This window comes from Neomonachus schauinslandi, chromosome 6 (genome assembly GCF_002201575.2).
Source record: "Neomonachus schauinslandi chromosome 6, ASM220157v2, whole genome shotgun sequence".
In the NCBI taxonomy this organism is placed as follows: domain Eukaryota; kingdom Metazoa; phylum Chordata; class Mammalia; order Carnivora; family Phocidae; genus Neomonachus; species Neomonachus schauinslandi.
In genome coordinates, this window is record NC_058408.1 from 128,749,654 (window position 1) to 128,765,082 (window position 15,429).

The following is a 15,429-nucleotide window of genomic DNA, read 5'->3' on the forward strand; positions in this document are numbered from 1 at the left end:
CTATCGAGCTGGTATTTCAAGTATGTCCATCTGCATTTAAACGAATTGCTCCAAGACAATCTGATTATGCGGTAGTTACTTTGGTGAGAATAGCGCCTCAGTGGAATGGAAACTTCATTTTGAGTCTAATATTAGACCTTGCTTTGGAAAATTCCTTTTAAATGATCACAAGCTGGGAATAGCAAAAGAATTTAACTTTCGACAGACAGCATTCACCAAGAATTTTTAACTGCTTATGTTTGGGTCCTTGGGAAAGCAGATGTGAGAAAGTGACCGGCCTGAATGGACCAGGGTAGCAGTGACGTGACCTGATGAGTGTTTATATCTATTGCTGATAAGTTTCCCTCCTTGTCTCATTTGCTCAAAATATTTTCATTCTTTGAGCATGAGCACGCTAAGGATGAAAATTGTTAGGATGCCTAATTGTCTAACAATCTAAGCTTCTAGGCTTCCTTGATGCCTGTAAAGGGGTCTGAGGCGGAGCAGAAAAGGGCCAACAAACCTACAAAACCAAAGCCAGTTTCTGAGTAAGTGCTGGGAACTTGATCAGACCTGGCCCCCAGAGAATATTTTTAGTTTGTCTAGCTGGTTGTGTCTGGGTGAACTCACCCAATTTGAAGATTTAAGTAAACTTTATTTAAAGGACTGCCCCCCCCCACCAAAGAATCCCCACCCTATCATTAAAAAAAGTAATATACATGTTAATAGAGCATGAAATTTTCAGATCATGTCTTCTTGGCTTAACTCAAGGACCTGTTTCAGATGCCTCACATGCCTTGGATTAGGAAAACCAATATTGGTATTTGAGAGACGCATTATTATCTTAAAAGATTTTTCTGAAAGGGAAATGCATCTTTTAATCATGGTGTGCTTTTAATATAGTGGGTTTTCTTGTCTCCAAATAAGCTGGTAGTAAGTTGATGGTGTCTTAGAACTGAGGAAGAATGTTAAAAAGAGAGGAAGAGTTAACCATTTATTGATTGCTCAGGGGCTCCCAGCCACTGTCCTTGCCGGATCCCCGACACTGTCTCTGATATTCACAGCAATTGTATGTGGCAGCAGTTATCATCAGCCTGGTTTTAGGAGACCGGGGCTCAGGAAAGTTCTGTCATTTGCTCGTGATCACACAGCTAGTAATTGCGAGGAAGCGGCCGTGCTTGGGTTCCAATCCAGGACTGTTCAGCTTCGGGGCACCTGCTCTTCCCTTGCCCTTCTGGCTGTCTTCTGTAGCCGCTGTTCTTAAACTTTGTCTTTGGATCTCTTTAAGCTCTTAAAAATTGCCGAGGACCCTTGAACTTCTGTTTATGTGGGTTCTATCTCTTGATATTTACTGTATTTGAAATTAAAATGGAGTAATATAAAACACCTGGGCCTCTTAATTCATTTTTGAAGGATAATAAGAGGTCCACTACATTAACGTTAAATAATATTTTTATTAAAAACCACTTTTCCAAAACAAAAATAAGTCAATTGTGTTACCTTTTTGCATCTTTATTACCTAGTTGGATTCTCCTATCATCTTCTGCATTCGGTCTGTGCAGTATATGTTTTAGTTGAGATAGATGAAGAAAATCTGGGTTCCCATAGGTACGTATTTGGAAAGAGGAGGGATATTTTAACAGCCGCCTTGGGCAATTGGGAATATCCTCCTTTGATACTATACCAAAACTCCACAAGTGGTAGTTTTTTAAAGGTTAGTTGCTGTGTAGAATCTGAAACTACCAGTGGACTTTGGGTGCACTGTTAAATTGAAATCCTTTGGTCTGCAATCTTCCTTACAGGAAAATTCTGCATAATATATGTAGGTACTCCCCCAGTCCGGGAAGAAGAGCTTCATTTTTACCCCTCACCCCTCCTTGAGTGTGGGCTGGTCTTCATGACCTGCTTCCAAAGGATAGAATGAGGGAAAGAAGAAAAATGAGTAACTTGACAGTGGAGAAACTCGAGAATGTCACATGGCTGTCGTGTAAGCCCTGATATGATGTAACTAGAAAACCCAGAACCCCAGTCTAATCACGAGAAAACATCAGACAAACCCAAATCAAAGGACATTCTACAGGATTCCTGACCAGTACTCCTTGATTGTCAAGGTCATAAAAAAACAAGCAAAGACTAAGAGACTGTCAGAACCCAGAGGAGACATGACACCTCAATGCAGTGTGGTACTCTGGATTGGATACTGGAACAGAAAGAGGGCATTAATAGAAAAAACTGGTGAAATCCCAAATAAGTCTGGAATTTACTGTATCAATTGTCAGTTTCTTAGTTTTACAAGTATGGTGTGGTAATGCATGATGTTAACAATGGGGGCAACTGAGGAAAGGCTCCACAGGAATTCTGTACTGTCTTTACAGCTTTTTTGTAAATCTAAAATTATTCCAAAATAAAAAGTTCAAGAAATCCATCGTTATAACCAAGCAACAGACTCTAACTATAGAGAACAAACTGATGGTGACCAGAGGGGAGGTGGGCAGGAAGATGGGGGAAATAGGTGACGGGGATTAAGGAGAGCACTTGTGATGTGCACCCGGTGTTGTATGGAGTTGTTGAATCACTAAATTGTACACCTGACACTAATATTACACGGTATGTTAACTAACTGGAATTTAAATAAAAACTTCTTTTAAAAAATATAAAAATAGGGTATGAGAGGAAAAAAGAATCTGTTACGTCTTGTACTCTGAATAGATTGTTTACCTGTGCATGATTTGGTAACCTCATCATTACCATGGTCATTTGGAAAATACTGGTTCACTGAGTTACGTAGATCGTTGAAATGTTGACCCATTTCATTATTCAGTATAAAATTCACACTTGTTCTCTCATCAGAAAACTCTTTGTCAAGAAGTTCTCAGGCCTGTGGTGGATACAAGTTTCCCCAAATTCCGATTTTCCCGTGAAACCTTAAATTTTATCATTAGCAAATACTGCTGTTGTTTTCCTTAAGGTTGCAGGCTCATTTTGTCCATTTTCAAGGAAATATTTGCCAGATATCCAAGTCTAAATACTATCAGTTTGGTACCTATCCTTCAGGTAAAAATGACATCCAGTGAGAAACGTGGCTAGTGCAACCTGCAGTTCAAACAGTTGTGCAAGTGCATGTCCTCAAGACAACTATTGTACCTCGGCATGCGACAGACATGTTTTAGGGTGGGTCTCCTTTTGCCACATAGAGTATTAAAGGCCAAGTACTCAAGGTCAGGATTTAATGAAATTAATTTTTACATCTTCCCCAGGGGCATTCTGAAGAGAAATGGTCTTTCCCCCCCTTTCCTGTGCATGTGTGGTGGCGGAGAATACGGTCTGCTCCCACTGCCTCGCTTTGTGCTCGGGCACCTTTGCCTGATCGGCTCAAATACCAGCACCGTGCAAGAGGCTGGGAACATCTTAGTGTTCCACTGGAAATACTCTGACCCCGCTGCCCTCCTGAGAGGGTCTTGGGCATCCCTAAGGGTCCACGGACCACACTTGGAGAACTGTTCTCCTGAAGTAAAGTAGCAGTTGCTATAAGGTCACAAAGGAAGGGCTGACATGATTGAAGACCAAACCCATGAGGAAGCAGATGGTCATGTGTGCAGGCCAACGTGTGTAGAAGCTGAGGCTCTTCTGGCTCAATCATCTTGCTTTCGATGGCTCAGGAAACTTTTCCATTGCCTGTGGTTATTTCGCACCATGTTTAAACGCCGAAATGCAGACTTGGATCATCTGGTATCTGTGTTCGCTGCTATTTTTATCGTAATCCTGTATAAGACTTCCTTCAGGAAATTCAGAAAATTCCTTCCTAAACTTTGATTTGTTTTCTTTAAAGGTAAATCTCACCTGGCTATCGTGCAGCGAGTGAACAATGAGGGAGAAGGGGACCCATTTTATGAAGTTCTGGGAATCGTCACATTAGAAGACGTGATTGAGGAAATCATCAAATCCGAGATTCTAGATGAAACAGATTTATACAGTGAGTATTCTGAGTGTGATTTTTCAGAACCTTGGCTGTTTTCTGTCATCTCGCTCGTGAGTCCTCTCACGTCTCCAGGGCTTACTTGCCTCTGTCTCTAATTACCTGCTGTGTGCGTGGGCTGTGGACCACTTAGCCGTGTGTTCCAGACCCTTCATCAGAGGGGGGAAGAAGAGCAGGTCCTGTGATGTCGAGTGGCAGTGTTCTGTTTTTGTTTTTGCTTTTTTATTTTTTATTTATTTAATTAATTTATTTTTTTTAAAGATTTTATTTATTTATTTGAGACAGAATGAGAGACAGAGAGCATGAGAGGGAGGAGGGTCAGAGGGAGAAGCAGACTCCCTGCCGAGCAGGGAGCCCGATGCGGGACTCGATCCCGGGACTCCAGGATCATGACCTGAGCCGAAGGCAGTCGCTTAACCAACTGAGCCACCCAGGCGCCCTGTTTTTGCTTTTTTAAAAGCCAGCTTCTTCTAACCATGGATCAGGGCATTACTTGCCCTGAACAGAAAACTCCCTTCGTGGTTTTTACGTTAATTCTACGTGTGGAAAAAGAATCGTTCTTTACTACATTTTTATTTTCCACAACTAAGGCAATCGTATTCAGATAAATTTCTTTTTCTACATAAGGCCCTAATTCAAGTACTTGTGAGGAGGATTTGTTAGATTGATGGATTGCAGCTGTTTAAATGTCCTTGTTCCAGAACCCACGGTCCAGGGTAGGGGTGAGGTTTGTGAGTGTAGGTTTGCTGTGGGGCAAACTGTGAGTGTAGGTCTGCTGTGTGGCGGGGAGGGGGAGGGATAGGAAGCAGGACAGGGTAGGGTACACAATAAGAATGTGTTTTACCCTTTCTCTGCTATTCTGTTTTCTTTTGGGGGCAGGGGAAAGGGGTGAAGTGGGTAGGAGTCACTTGGCTTGGGGCGGAGGGAGGGGAGGCTTCATTGGTGTTTGTGCGCGGGGTAAACTTGATCCTGCGCTGAGTATTGAACCTGAATCCTGTCTCATTGACGTCCACAACTGGATTGTTGGACTGTGGAGTTTAAACCTTTTTCTTCAGCCTCATTCTTAGTAAAGCAGGACCCTTTCAAGAGATTAATAATGGGAAAGGTGCATTTTTGCCTGAAGATGTTTGGGACTCTCAGAGGTGGGACAGAGAAGAGTACCTGGGCTCTGTTTATTCTGTTTGGCTTTTAAGACATGACTTAGAAGGGAAATGGATTGTTCAAATGGCCTGGGGCGCCTGGGACAAGGCCTGCCTTGCTTCAAATAGAGTGATTTTTATTCAGTCCGCTAGATGGGAATGTTCCTCATTTTAAAAATGAGAGTCTTCCATGTACCCTTAGAAGGATAAACTTGATATTTAGGTAGTGACTTGCTTCTAAAAATGTACCTTACTTTATCCTCACATATATTAGTGCGTTCTTTAAAATCATCAGTTCCTATTGTGTTCTATCCTCTTGAAACTTGGAGAGTAGTCAGAGGTCACATAATAAAGAATATTGTTATTTGTGTGTTGACATTCTTTTCATCCTTCCTTACAGTGACTTTAATACCAAGTATGTCTTTTTATATTTTTTTGTTTCCTCAGGGGTAGTACTCATCATAAGAAGGATCATTAAGACATTTAGGAGATCTTATGTTTGCTTTTCAGTTAATGTCTAAATTTTAAGCCTCGATTAGACTAATTGCACACAGAACTGTTGCCTATCATGCCTTACTGGGTGGAATGCTGAACGCAAGATTTTAGGTATATTCTTGAGGTCGACAGGTGATCAGGGCTGATGACTACATTTGCCATTAGAAAATTATTTTGAAATTCGGTGTTCATTTATGCTGTCTGATTCTTTTTTTTTTTTTTTTAATTTTTATTTATTTATTTGAGAGAGAGAGAACACATGAGAGGGGATAGGGTCAGAGGATGAAGCAGACTCCCTGCCAAGCAGGGAGCCCGATGCGGGACTCGATCCCGGGACTCCAGGATCATGACCTGAGCCGAAGGCAGTCGCCTAACCGACTGAGCCACCCAGGTGCCCCAATGCTGTCTGATTCTGAAAAGAATTTGAGACAGAAGAAAATGATAAGTTACAATTGCCCTCTCCCTCTCCCCAGGACAAGCCTGGTAATTAGTCTGTTTGGCCGTAGGCATGAAATGGTAATAATGCACGGACTCATGATTCTCGGGAAAGGAGTGAGCGATTGAGGTCTTGTCTTTAACCAAGTTTTTTCTTGATCATCTCTTTGTCGAGAAAAATACTGGAAAAAAGGTTTTGTGTTAGACACCTTCTAGATCAGGGGTTTGCAAACTAGAGCCCATAGCTGCCACCAGTGTTTGGATAGCCCACCAGCTGAGAATTTTTGTTTGCTTTTACATTTGGTAATTGTTGAAAAACATGAAAAGAATAATTACTTAGTGACATGTGAAAATAATATGAAATTCAAATTCCATGTCCATAATAAAGTTTTATTGGCATACAGCCATGTTGATTCATTTACATATGGTTGCTTTTGCTCAACAGCAGGGTTGAGCAGTTACAACAGACACTCTATGGCCTCCAGAGCCTGAACTACTACCTAGCCCTTGACAAAGGAAGTATGCCGACCTCTCCTCTGGATGACCTTCTTCATATTTGCTTGACCTTGAGGATCTCAGGGTCTGGGCTAGAAACGAAGCTAACAGATATTGTTAAAATGTTCTATGAAAGCATTCTTTCTTGTTTCTGAAGAGGTTTTGTGCGAGTGTTTGTTTTCCCTGTTTCGGCAGAGGCTAGGAGCCTCTGAAAGGCAGGGCACACTTCCCTGTGTCCTCTGTCACCCAGCGATCACTCTTCCCCGCAGCATGGTGACATCGGGTAGCAGGAGACGGTGTGCGCTCCAAGCTGCGTCCCGTTGCTCTGGGGTTACACGGCTTGTGTGAGGGTTTCGTCCCCGCTGCCCAGTCGTGTACTTACAAGGGCTCTAAAGACCTTCGTGGAGCATGTTTATCGTTGATACTGGTTGCCTGACTTTGAATTGGGTCATGACTGTGCTGCAGTGATTTGACGAGGATTCTCTCTCCTCCCCTGTCCGGGGGGCGTTGGTGCGCAGAGTGCCCGCGGTCTGGAGGTAGTCTAGCCTTTGCAGCGGATTTCGTCCCTTTCATTCAGAAAGAGCCCTGATCTAATCAAGTGCATTTCCTTTTATCTTTCCTTGTTCTTCTGTCAGCTGATAACAGAACGAAAAAGAAAGTGGCCCATCGGGAAAGAAAGCAAGACTTTTCTGCCTTTAAACAGACAGACAGCGAGATGAAGGTGAAAATATCACCCCAGCTTCTCCTGGCCATGCACCGTTTCCTAGCAACAGGCAAGTGCCGCTTATCGCAGTTTGAGATCTCTACGAACCCTGGACCGTGTTTCTCACCCACCACTGCCTGGGGTGGGCTGGGGGTGGAGACCGGGAAATGGGGTGATAAGTAATGCCACTTTTGTGTTTTGTTTTCTGTTTTTTTTTTGTTTTGTTTGTTTTGTTTTGTTTTTTTCTTTTTAAATTCTCTCCTCTCCTGTGTTCAGTGTCGGCATGAACCCTCTGAGACATTTACCAGGGGTGGACCAGTAACTTAAAATTGGTCTGAAAGGTAAGGATGAATGTTAGTGCCACACTGCATGTGAACCGTAGGCCAGGTCATCTGCTTCCAGCTCAGTCCGGGGGAGAGCCCGCTGGTGGCGTGGGCTGGCAGTGCAGATCAGACACCCCCTGGCTGTGTGTCGGTCAGTTGAGTAATTCTCTCTCCAGCTTGCCTTGGAAGAACAGTTGGACATCAGTGGTAACCTGGGTGCTTTGATTTGCAAAGAAGAAAAATAGATTTTTTCAGAATTAAATCTATCTTTGATGATGTCGATGAAATCAGAAATTCTAAGCGCTTTGACATGGATTTCTCGATGGCCTCTTCAAGTCCGATTAACTTGGGCCCATTCCAGGAGGCAAGCGTTCACATTAATTAAAACCACCAATCCAGCCGGCACTGACTGCTCCAGAAAGGTCAAGGTTGAATGGACTTAAGAGACTGACTAACCCTTCTCACATCCCCAAGTGGCTCTCTAGGTGAAGGGTGAGCTCTGTTGGCCAGGGGAAACCTGAGAAAATCGGAAAGTACCCAGTGGCCTGTAGAAGACGTCTGTGTCCACGATGGGCATCCAGGGCCCTTCAGCTGCATGCAGCATACTTAAAATATTTCGAAAAGAAGGCTAACAGTAGCCATGCGATGGAATATTATGTGCTCTTTAAGACCTAGAAATGCTCACAATATAATACTTTTGACATGGGAAGATACTCATAATTTAATGTGAGGTGAGAAAAAAACACAAAGCTGTTTAAGACCACTGTTTTCGTGCGCGCGCGCGCACACATCCACACACACACACACACACACACACACGTCCACACAGGCACACATGCTCACCAGCCGCTCAGAGGGACGGATTGGTGGGTTCATAGGTAACTTTCTTTTCCTCTTTATCTTCTTCCGTGTTTTCCAAAACTTCTACAATGTACTACTTTATTTTGTTATTATCAAGGCTAATACAGAAGCTAGTATAGAACTTATGGTTCACCTCATGAAAACAATTTTTTAAACATATAAACAGTATCTTTAACTTATTTTTCTGAATCTGGTAATACTGTTCATCATTTCAGAGCCATATTTTAACATTAAGTGTTCTCCGACTCTACCTCTGAGGTACCGTGAAGTCCACTTTCAGTAGGAGCGACCCTAAGCCAGTAATTCTGAGTTTTGTTATTGGAAATAAAATGGATTCCTTTGTCAATACAGATACGCATTTTTAAATTTTTTTAGTTAGCAAGTTGGAGTGCATGTCGCTGTGTGCACGTGCCTTGCTTCCCTTCTGAATCTCCGCCTTCCTTTGTTCCCAGACTCTCTCAGGTAGTGGAGTGGGAGAATGAGCACTTCGTCTGGGCACCTGGTACTAACCCACACCTAGATGCTTCCTGACCTTTGCTTCTTCCTTCGGCTGTTGTGGAACAGTCAGACTATTGTGGCCTGTCGAAGGGTGTCCTGGCAGTCAGGAGCCTCCTTCTGGTTGACTGTGATTTGTATCAGAAAATTAGAGTAATTTTATAAGAACTGAAACCAATGACAGGTTGAAAAGGAAGCATTTAAACAAATACGAGACTTCGGCATTTTCTAATTTCTCCCAGGTAATCTGCCCCCAGTGGATCACCAAATGGAAGTGTCGTTACTCCATACTGTGTTGCTTTTATTCCGAGTATTCTTATATTCTAAACTCCTTAATCACTAGTATAATTTTTTTCCATCCATTTGAAGTGTAATATCAAGTTGTGTTTATATCTATAGAAGTAGAAGCATTTAGCCCATCCCAGATGTCAGAGAAGATCCTTCTAAGGCTGCTAAAGCACCCCAATGTCATCCAGGAACTGAAGTATGATGAGAAGAACAAGAAAGCCCCAGAATACTACCTCTACCAGCGAAACAAACCTGTAGACTACTTCGTTCTCATTTTGCAGGTCAGAAGAATTATTCAATAGTTGTTTGACCTCACTGAGTACCCATCATTCCAGTTCTGAGGCGACTTTTCTGTAGGTGAATGGGTGTGTCAAGGTTCACATACTTAACTTCCGGGGTTGCCTGATACACGGGAGGATTTCATCCCCCTGTTTTCCTCTCTCTAAAATAATTTCAGTATAAAGCAATGTCATTAGTTACTTCAGTTTCCAATACTGAAGGGCACTTACTGATTGCTGAGGCATGGTGGCATTCATTTGAAGAATGGTGAATTCAGTTCATATTTTTGGAAGAGTTTGGAGAATTACCTGTACACGTCCAAATCTTGGTTGGGCATTTGAAATTTAAGTGTCGTGAGTTCCTGGGGTCCTCTTTTTATCGTCTTCTCTTTTTTCCACTCTTCGTTAGGACTTGGTCGTCTACAACTTCCTAGAGGTAACTTACTATCTCTTCCCTTAACAACATCAAATTAATACATTTATTATTTTTATTCCTGGTTACTAACCAGACTGTTCTACAGAGGAACTAATGTAATCATCACAGCCTCTCCTGGCAATGGAAACTTCGTTCCTTCTCACTAATAACATAATCCACTGTATGAGGTGAGAAGGTCCATCCATTCTGGACCCTCCTTGAGGGGCTTTCGTGCTGGAGTTGATAGGAGGCCCTTATTATATCACAGTTTCATTTGATAGAACACTGTCCTTGACATGGAGACCAAGATGAACAGTACAATGAATGAAGTGCTGGTTTTACTGACTGCTTGTACCTCCTTACTGAAGAATTTTACAGGAAGTCTGAGTTTACCCAGTACAAGAATCCTAGCCCCTTAAGCATTCTCCTACTTTTTGGTGATTTCCTAGGTATGAATGGGAGGGATCATTAGAAAAGTATAATGAGTACTCGGTAGGTCCTGCAATTTACATGAGTCCAGCAAGGTCCCAATTATCAAAAGGATAATTAAGGAGGTTCTTTTTATTTGAAAGCAACTCTTATCAGATGTCTGGATGAGGGAAACTCTGCACAGTGTTGTGCTCATGTCCCTGTTTGGGTGCTGTTGTGATGTCTGGAGGCAGAAGAAACTAGAAAAATCTGTGCGGTAACTAGCCACATACCACTTTCATACATTCTTTCATGGAAACATCTCTTTGCAGGTTTTCTAATTCAATATGTTGATTCTTCTATTAGCCTTAGTCTCATTCAACCCTGAACTGTGTTTTTCTTTTTCTCTGGAGATAGACACACTTGCACCTCTGAGGGTGCTGTAGGGAGTTTATGTACTGCAGCGAGGGAATAAGACGTGTGCTTCTAAAAGCTGGATGCGAATATTCCTTAAACCTAGAGAAACTGAATTACGCTAAATTTTGGATTACGCTTTGTTTAAAGGAGGACTTTGAGGACGGACATGGTGAATTTCAGGAGTCATATTAGAAACTATGTATCTTTCAGTTGTCGATTTTTATGTAGTTAGTCTGTATGAAGCTGTGATTCAGGAATGCTCTGTGGGGGAATAACAAAGCCATTTCCTGGTTGAAAGATCTAAAAATAGATTTTATGGAAGAGGGACTTCATACTCCATACTCCCCGTTCATTTACAATTAAATCTTTAAAGATAGTTTGGGTAAGGCATTTGTGTGTTACCTGTATTTGAATACCTACCTCATGTTAAGTATTTATATAAATGTGACCTTTTTTTTTTTTTTAATTGTGGAACTGATGATATCATGGGGGTTTTTGTAAATAGTGTATGTGTTGGATTAAGAGGATTTATGGAGGGGTTTAAACTATGGAGTTCAGGGAAAATTAGGTTCTTGTCGGCGAGCCAATTACCTGAGTGAGGTACCCGGAGTATAAGAAAATGAAATACCATGACCCCTGTTAATCTAGCACAGCTGTCACCTTTTACAAAATATATTCCACTCTGAAATGTCCCTAGCCCAACTTTGGAAACTGGTGCCAGGTTATTGGGCATGTTCCTCTGCATGCTAGAGCATTAAATCGGAAGCAAGCTTCAGTATCTGCCTTCCGTTCCTGGCCCCGGAGCCAGTGAGCTGCCCTCCATCCGCAGACACTAGAAAAAACTCTTCTATTAAGTCATTGATGTTTGGAATGTAATTATACATAGAAACCCATCGCTCTGAGTTTAAATGAAGTAAAGTCTAATTTATTCAAAGCAGTGAACCATTTAAGCTTAAAAGAATTATTCTGTAAGTTACTGGGCACATACTTCCCACTCCTTAAGTATAAAAAGGCTACGACCTAAAGTTTTATCTGAAAAAGTAGATTTTTTTAAACTAAGATGTATTGGGGGAGAATCAATAAGGACAGTGATAAAAGCACAATAAACACTGAAAGAAAAGTTTATTGGCTCGACATGTCTGAAATAACAAAACACATACATCCTGCTTTTTACTGAGTTGTTTTCAAATAAAAAGGACCTCCTTAATTATCCTTTCGATAATTGGGACCTTGCTGGACTCATGTAAATTGTAGGACCTACCGAGTACTCATGGATGTGTGTATCCATGGAAATGGATAGGAATATAATTTTGGTGGAAAATAATTTCCACCATCATAAAAGAGTAAGCATACCAAGAAAAAAGTGTTTTAACTTGACTAATACAATTAACAGGAATTTGGAGAAAATTAAATATAAAGCCAGGAAAATACACTTTTTAAAAAGTTTTATGTACTTTGATAAAGTTGATGATTTGCTATGTCATATATAAGTTCTAAACTCAGAAAGGTAGAAATTTCTAGAACCACCTGTATAGATCATAATGAAATAAAATTGGACCTAAAAATACATAATTGAAGAGTACTAAGCCATTTTTAAATGGTGACCAATTCTTTTACAAAGGCTTATACGTAAGGCTCAGAACAGGGCATTATAATGTATTCCCATGTGTTTCATGTGCATCTGTATATACATGAATCTCTCTGAAGGTTACTCAAGAGTCTAGTCACAGGTGGTTGCCTCTAAGGAGGGAGACTTGGAGGACTGGGAGTAGGGTAGAAGGGAGACTTCTCCCTTTGAATTTGAATTTCTTACCAGGTGCACGTATTACCTATTTAAAGAAATGTTGAAAATATAATTAACATCAAGCTGATAAGCCCTAAGTAGCAACTGAATTAGAGTGAAAATATATAGAATATCATAAAATACAGAAAACATCATGAAAGACATTATTAAATAATACCTTATATGCTGTATGTCAAAGTTTTAAGAAATTTTATTCTGAGTACTAAAATAAGGAAAAAAAATCTGTAATTATCTAGAAAAAGAACACAGCAACAAACCAAAAAGAATAAATTAAATAATAAAGATAGTCATGAAAGAAATGTTAATGAGAAAGCCTTAAAGCCCATAAATAAAATCAAGATTTGGTTCTTTTAAAAGATTAGCAAAATCAGTTTTCCACTGATGTAATCCATGTGATAAAAGAGAAAAACAACAAAACAAGAAGTTCTCTCTTGTCCTTTAAAACAGCTATATTCAAAGAAATCACTTGGAAAAAAATTGAAACTTGGAGGAGCTCATTTTCTGTATAGTACAAATGGGCCAAGATGGTATGATCGTCAGATTTCCTAACTAAAAAGGTAGCAGTTAGAGAACAGCAACGTCCCCGAAGAGTTAATCACTGTGACTGACTAAATTAGGTTTCTTTAGGAATGCAGGACTAGTTTAAGAACAACAAAACCAAAATATGCCATGTTAATTAGGAAAGGGGTGAAGAAAAAAAAAAAAATCCTAATGCTCCTATCAATAGATACCAGAAAGGCAACTGACAAAATTAAGCATCCATTTTTTTATTTTAGAAAACAAACAAAAAAAATCTTTGTAAAAATCCATGGTGAATAGTGAACAAAAAAGAAAAAGTGCTGGTGGGGCACCTGGGTGGCTCAGTCGTTAAGTGTCTGCCTTCCGCTCAGGTCATGATCTCAGGGTCCTGGGATCGAGCCCCGCATCAGGCTCCCTGCTCAGCAGGAAGCCTGCTTCTCCCTCTCCCTCTCCCACTCCCCCTGCTTGTGTTCCCTCTCTCTCTGTGTCTCTGTCAAATAAATAAAATCTTAAAGAAAGAAAAGAAAAAGTGCTGCAAAATCAGTCATATCCTTAAACTGACAGCCTCCTTTTTGGAATACATACATACAATCCCTCATACACATGCATCTAAAGAAATTATTTGCTGAAGTTATCTATGCAAACATATTTATAGCAAATTTGTTAATTATAAAGTAGTAGTAGTTCATATGTCTCAACCACTTATATTAATCACATGATGAGACCATCATTTAGTCATGAAAGAAGTGGAAAGCACATAGAAAAATATCAAGAGTGTGTGTACAATAATTCTAACTACTATAAACCGTTTTTCTAATTCACAGAGTTGGTATTTTACAGTGAAGGATTTGTTGGTCCTTTGGGGAGTAAAATATCTAAAGCAAAAAATACATATATATTTTTTTGGAATTATATATATATGTATCATATATATATATAATTGCTCCTTCACATCACATAACCAGATTGATTTTTTTGAAAAAATACGAAATATAAAGAATACTAGGAAAACAAATAACTCTTTTCTTTGCCAATTACAGAATCAATAAGAGGAACACTTTTTTTTTTTTTTTTCTGGTGTTAATTTTTCTGCTTGATTTCATGCCTCAGATTTTTGTTGTTGTTCAGCTGTCCCACTCACGTCTCTCTTCAGGGCCTCTGACAGGGCTTCAGAAGGGGTTTTCCCTGTAGAGTGAAATCTGTTCCTTTGTCGGGGTGGCAGGTAGCATCTTGGAGCTTACACATCCCTTGACATTACTTAGAACCATTTCACCTGTTATTGGAAGAGGACTTTAAGCCTTCAATATCAAAGCTTTCTTGAGGATTTTTGAGTTGTAGGGTCTGTGTGTCCCAGCGAATGATCTTTAGTCCCGAGTCAAGTACAGATAGCACCCATTTTGAAGAAAAAAAAAATTACTCGGATACCCAGGGTTGACCCTATTTTTAACAAATTATACTTAGATATGTGTAAATAAAAACTAGGTATAAGCTCCTTTTGCGCTCCTTGAGTTAGAATTTGTATAAACCAAAACAGACTTGTAATTAATATTTTAAATGTGTCAGTGACATTGTTTGGCTGCTGGGAAAGTACCGCTGGTCCCAGTAAGGCAGGGGCTCTGGTGCAGGCTCTTTTGCACTCAGCACATTTGGGTCTCCGTGTGCCCAGCCATGACTGACCCTTCTTCAGCCCTTGGTTCAGTTTGGATTCCTTTGAATGTTTGTGCAGGATGCTGTGCTGTTATTTGGCCTCCGCTGGGTGTGACTGGGTTAGTGATGTTTGGTCCTCTTCTGTCCCTTTCTCTCCACTTCAGTGCTCCTCACACTTTCACGCACATCACTTGTGGATTCCGTAGGACTGGGGTGACGTCTGAAGTGCTGCTTATTTCTTACAAGCTCCCAGTTGATTGAGCAGCAAGCCTTAGCCATGATGATTCAGGTAGTAAGAACAACTTTACCATGCAATTGTGAGCCCCAAGGCACTGGCGCTGACCTCTGGTGGTGGCATTTGGTTAGAAGATGGTCAACCAGATGGTCCAAAATATGTGTGCATTAACTTTTGACCATCAAAAGTTTTTTAAAAATTTAAATATTCATGAAGGGAACTTGCCATCCCAAGACTACATCTCCGGACTCCAGGGAAAACAATTGCTAGGGAACGTTTGAGCCACAGAACGGACCCTCTTTGGGTCATGCTTCCCCTCTTACGGGGCAGTGCTGGTGAACTTCAGCTGGGGTTCACGCCACTGGGATTCAGTTACCTCCTTTCAGGTGTCAAGCCCCACGGAATACTCTGTGATGGTGATATTTAAAAAAATTAAAAAGAACCCAAAGGTGAGCAGGAGACTGCACTGATGCTCGGCATGTGGGGCCTGAGAGAGTTTTGGTCTCCCTGAGTCTGC

At 40.9% G+C, this 15,429-nt stretch overlaps 1 protein-coding gene across 5 annotated transcripts in view; it reads left to right on the plus strand.

The window, feature by feature from the left end:
• Nucleotides 1-15,429, plus strand: part of CNNM2 (cyclin and CBS domain divalent metal cation transport mediator 2) — a 141,118-nt gene that overhangs the window by 112,767 nt on the left and 12,922 nt on the right. For all 5 annotated transcript variants that reach the window (XM_021699562.2, XM_021699565.2, XM_021699564.2 and 2 more), the window contains exons 2-4: nt 3,809-3,952; nt 7,155-7,292; nt 9,301-9,470. In XM_021699562.2, the coding sequence (XP_021555237.1) occupies nt 3,809-3,952; nt 7,155-7,292; nt 9,301-9,470 (452 nt within the window). The remainder of the gene's footprint in view (nt 1-3,808; nt 3,953-7,154; nt 7,293-9,300; nt 9,471-15,429) is intronic.